The 4497-nt window shown below is 39.1% G+C and overlaps 2 protein-coding genes across 2 annotated transcripts; both read left to right on the top strand.

Annotated features, from left to right (window-relative positions):
- The first annotated feature begins 554 nt into the window (after nucleotides 1-554).
- LOC149212408 (disease resistance protein Roq1-like) lies at nucleotides 555-2149 on the top strand. The gene is made up of 3 exons (XM_089388679.1): nucleotides 555-1174; nucleotides 1269-2025; nucleotides 2126-2149. The coding sequence occupies exons 1-3, from the start codon at nucleotides 555-557 to the stop codon at nucleotides 2147-2149; spliced, it is 1401 nt and encodes a 466-aa protein (XP_089244805.1).
- Nucleotides 2150-2211: 62 nt separating this feature from the next.
- On the top strand, nucleotides 2212-3631 carry LOC149212407 (uncharacterized). The gene is made up of 3 exons (XM_089390604.1): nucleotides 2212-2338; nucleotides 2473-2715; nucleotides 2990-3631. Exons 1-3 carry the CDS (start codon nucleotides 2219-2221, stop codon nucleotides 3077-3079), a joined length of 453 nt encoding a protein of 150 aa, XP_089246730.1. The 5' UTR covers nucleotides 2212-2218; the 3' UTR covers nucleotides 3080-3631.
- Nucleotides 3632-4497: the final 866 nt, after the last annotated feature.

Genomic DNA, 4497 nt, shown 5'->3' with positions numbered 1-4497 from the left:
ATCCATTTAATCTAAAATGTCCCTTCCAATTCTTTTATATATATAAACAAGTAAAAAATGAGGATAAATTATAATTTAATAACACTGAACTTCCAAATTTTAACCATTAAATAAATAATGTCATATTTAATAAAAAATTAACTCGCCGTTCACTGGCCTCACAGGTACATAATTCACGACTTGACTTTGATTACAACTAAGGTAAAACTGCCCATTTGATTGGGACCAGGTAGGTTGTTGGCGATTTGGCGTGGTCACAACGGACATAAAAATTGTCAAATCCTCATTAAACACACAAGCCACAGGAAGAGAGAAATAGAAAATGCATTTTATCGGCATAGTTGTGCTGGCCCAACCCAGTTTCAGTGCGTTACATAGTTTCAACTTTCTGCATCTACAGGTAAGAAGGAGACGAGTGCCGGAAGCATAGAACTGGCTGGGAAGGTACCACTTCGGCGTGCGTTAGATCCAGGAGACAAGAAATTATTTCTTGTGCTCTATCTGCCTATCTAAATTTTCATCATCTTATTTGTGTGTATCCATCCCGTTAATTAATGGCTGATTCGACAAACATTCCGCATCAATCATTCGATCCCTCCTCCTCTGCGGGCACTTCCATGGATGTATCTCGCAGCACCAATTCAAATTCCAGTTACAATTACCAGGTGTTTATAAATCACCACGGGGTCGATATGAAGAAGACCTTCGCCAGTCAACTCTACCGGCGTCTCCGTGAACGTGGATTCAGCGCCTTTCTGGACCGCGGCGAAATGCGGGTAGGAGAAAGCATAGATTCTCAACTAGAAGGAGTCATTAAAACCGCCGATGTTCAGATAGCAATATTTTCTCCAAGATACGCCCAATCAAAATGGTGCCTTAATGAGCTCGTGGAGATGCGCAATCAGGAGAAGAAAGGAAAAACTACAATTATTCCAATCTTTTATAATGTTGATCCTTGTGCTCTGCGGATCAGGACGGATGACGGCCAACCTGGGCTGTTGGGTCAAATCTTGAGATGCCTTGGGTGCTCCCCGCGCAACAATGGAGTCTATGCTGAAGCTTTGCAAGGTCATGTAAAGAAAGGGAGATACCCACAAGAAAAAATTGCAGATTGGAAAAACGCATTGTCTGAGGTTTCACTATTAAGCGGTTTGGAGCTAAAGGAGCATAATAGGTTAGAACTTTTAGTCTTACTGTTCCTAATAGTTTAAATGTATTGATAAACGAGGTTTTTAGTACTTATGTTTAGTTTTGCTGTGCATAACCAGTGACGAAGGCGAACTCTTGGATAGCGTACTTCAACGGGTGGAGGAAAATGTTAAAAAACCACAGTTGTATGTGGCTAAATATCCAACTGGTTTGGATAAAAAGCTACAAGATTTTGATGAAACAGTGATGCTGCAGCAGCCACACAGCGAGGAGCCCAAGGTTGTGGGGATTGTGGGTTCTGGTGGTGTAGGGAAGACAACTCTGGCAACAGAGTTCTTTAACCGCAACAAGTCAGCTTACCGTAGATCTTGTTTTTTGAAAGATGTGAGAGTCAAAAGTTTGCCTGACTTGCAGAATAAACTCCTTCAAGACTTGACTTCACAGGATCTGAGAGCAAGTAACATTGCTGAAGATATATCGGCGGTGCTTTCTCGTTGTCTCCCGGGTTGTAAGGCCCTCATAATTTTAGATAATGTCGATCATGACAGACAGTTGAATGCATTATTTTCACCCTTGAAGGAGGTTCTTAGTCACGATAGCTTAATCTTACTTACATCTCGCAATTGGGATCTTCTTTCAAGAAACCGTGTCTCCTTTGTTTACAAGCTGCGAGGCCTCGACGAAGAACAGTCAAAAAGGCTTTTCTGCATGCATGCCTTTCAGGAGCCTCAACCCCGTGCGGGATTTGATGATGTGGTTAAACATTTTTTGGATGCGTGTGATGGATTGCCTTTGTCTCTCGAAGTGCTTGGGTCTCATCTTTCTACAAAAGATGTAAAGTATTGGGAAGGCCAATTACGGAAAATATCAGATTTAGTACTTCCCCCCGAAATACAAGACAGTCTTAAGATTAGCTACGACTGTCTTGATGACCAGGAAAGAGAGGTATTCTTAGACATTGCCTGTTTCTTAATAGAAGAAGATAAAGATCAGGCCATAAGCGTATGGGATGGGTCTAGATGGGAAGGAAGTGTGAATCTTCAGAACCTAGAGGACAAACTGTATAAGAATGCACAATCACCTCAGGGACTTGGGCAGAACTTTAGCTCAAAAGGAACTTCCTAAATGTCCTCGTCGTCTTTGGCACCGCAACGACAACATTTTTCGTGATGCGGTTATCCAACCAAGGGTACGCGTTTGAATCTAATTTTCATAGATATATTCACAGAAATGTTCTGAATTTTTTAAAGTATATTGTTAATACTGTTTAGCTCTGCAAATATGTCCATATTGTTTTCTAACAGTATTCAGATAACAATTCAGGTGCGCGGGATTAACAGGGTTGAAGGAGTATCTGACCAATCATTCCTCAACTCTGGGTATCGCCCTCACGTTGATATGAGCACGTTGAACCTGTTGAGGGCTGAAGGTGACTGTTTGGAAAACATATCCGAGTTTCTGACGGAAGCCGATCAGCTTCTATGGCTAAGCTGGGATAAGTGTCCGGACACTTCCTTGCCTGCTTGGCTTCCAACCCAGAATTTGAGAGTTCGGCGTATTCGCCAGGTAAAGAGTATTTTATTATTATTAATATATGTTTATGCTTTTTTGGTTTTCTGATAATTCGCAGAGGGGTGTTGATGTTTGTAGATGTGTTATTAAACTAAATTGAAAAGAGTTCAAAGATAACAGATACATACTGTATATTTATGTTAAAAAAACTCAGTTGCCAATAAAAGTTGCGGTATACGTTTTTAATTTGTTGACATTTAATAGAGCTATGTGAAGATAGATCTGGGTCCGTAATAATTTTAGGATAATTAAACGGAGGGCATTGCAGGATCCTTGTTCAAGTTCTTTCAGTGTGCGGATTTGCACACGTAGGCAGACTACTGCGGTGATTCAGGAAAAGTTCAGCATATTATCTTGAGTGGTCGATGTTCAAGGTTCGAATTGTTGCAGTCTTGCCCCCCCCCCGTAACCTTCTTCAACTGGAACACTTAGATCTGAGGGGGACGAAAATAAAGGAAGTGTCATTTCCTGAAGAGTTTTGGCCAGTCCTAAAGCATCTCAACATTAGCTGTTGTCAAGAACTAATGGAGGTTGGAGCGTTGCCAACAGGACTAATATCTTTGAACTTGCAAGGAAGCACTGCATTGGAAAAAATAAGTGGGTTTCCTGGGTACTACTGGACATCAGCGGCTGTAACGAACTAGAGGAGCTGCCGGGTCTTGGCACGTTGCCATCGTCGTTAGAGGTGAAGGGGAAATCTGAATGCAGAAAGCTGTATAATTAGAATATCGAAAGGGAAAATGAAACTTGTCGCAACTAACTTTTGATCCAGTTAGGCAAGATTTAATTTTCCCCATTTATATTCTGCACCATTGTATTTAAAATGGTCACAGCAACCATATTGTTTTTACTAGTTTCTTTGGTATCCAAATAAAAAATAATCCTAATCAGGGATTATAATTCATGTTCATTGACACTCGCTGGTAAGCGAATATCAAATCAGTGATTATTGATACATGTTCATTGAGACTCACCACTAATCGAATATTAATCAGTTTAGTTAAATTAATATATAATATCTGAAAATGTTAAATTAGAGATAACTTATAATAAAATGATGTTCTAGTAATTTAAAGATTTATTATACAATAATTATATCAATCACAATATACCCATAACGCATATATATTAACATAGTTAATTATATTGTTAATTATAGAGGCTCTTCAGAAAATCCCCAAGGAACAGAGGAAGGAAATGAGAAAGACCATAATCCAGGAAATTATACCTGCTATTCAAGATTTAAGGTTTTCCAGGATGCATTTATGATTTCTTTGAATAATATTCTCTGGAAAAAAACTAATCCCTCCAAGGATGAAGCCATTTGAATCCATGATGCATTCCATTATGGAGAGGACAATGCATCTGAGTTGAGTACAAGTTCTGAACTTTACAGACAACTAAGCTCTTGTAATAAATTGTTTTGAATTGAGGATACATGAACAATCAGACGTTCATGGTTTTTGTAATTGCAAATAAAGGCATTGAAATGTGTCAGGCAATTGTTATAGGTGCTATCTCCAAGATTCATAGGGAAAAAACTGAAGTGGAGTCTGCACCCAGCAACTTTCGGTTTGTTGGATGTTATTTAATTATGTAGTCAAGAACATAGATACTGGTTGTTATTTAGTTATGTATTCATGAACATAATTATCGGCATCTTCTTTGGTTTTAGTTTGGTGGTTAAAGGCTACCAAAACCAGAGTTTTATACCGATCGGACCTCCAAATTACACAGATGCATATGTATGTGTTTTCGTTATCAGGCATTAAGAAA

Source organism: Pinus tabuliformis, chromosome 1_1 (assembly GCF_031772625.1).
Source record: "Pinus tabuliformis cultivar Carrire ecotype Pingquan chromosome 1_1, CPIR1, whole genome shotgun sequence".
In the NCBI taxonomy this organism is placed as follows: Eukaryota; Viridiplantae; Streptophyta; class Pinopsida; order Pinales; family Pinaceae; genus Pinus; species Pinus tabuliformis.
The sequence above is the reverse complement of the archived record's forward strand: the minus strand, read 5'-3'. Positions and strand labels throughout refer to the sequence as shown.

Coding starts and splice junctions, on each gene's coding strand:
- LOC149212407 (XM_089390604.1), top strand. CDS start 2,219: ATGCACAATCACCTCAGGGACTTGGGCAGAACTTTAGCTCAAAAGGAA. Junction 2,339..2,472: donor ATGCGGTTATCCAACCAAGG/GTACGCGTTTGA, acceptor ATAACAATTCAG/GTGCGCGGGATTAACAGGGT. Junction 2,716..2,989: donor GAGTTCGGCGTATTCGCCAG/GTAAAGAGTATT, acceptor AGGGCATTGCAG/GATCCTTGTTCAAGTTCTTT.
- LOC149212408 (XM_089388679.1), top strand. CDS start 555: ATGGCTGATTCGACAAACATTCCGCATCAATCATTCGATCCCTCCTCC. Junction 1,175..1,268: donor GAGCTAAAGGAGCATAATAG/GTTAGAACTTTT, acceptor GTGCATAACCAG/TGACGAAGGCGAACTCTTGG. Junction 2,026..2,125: donor TACGGAAAATATCAGATTTA/GTACTTCCCCCC, acceptor GTTTCTTAATAG/AAGAAGATAAAGATCAGGCC.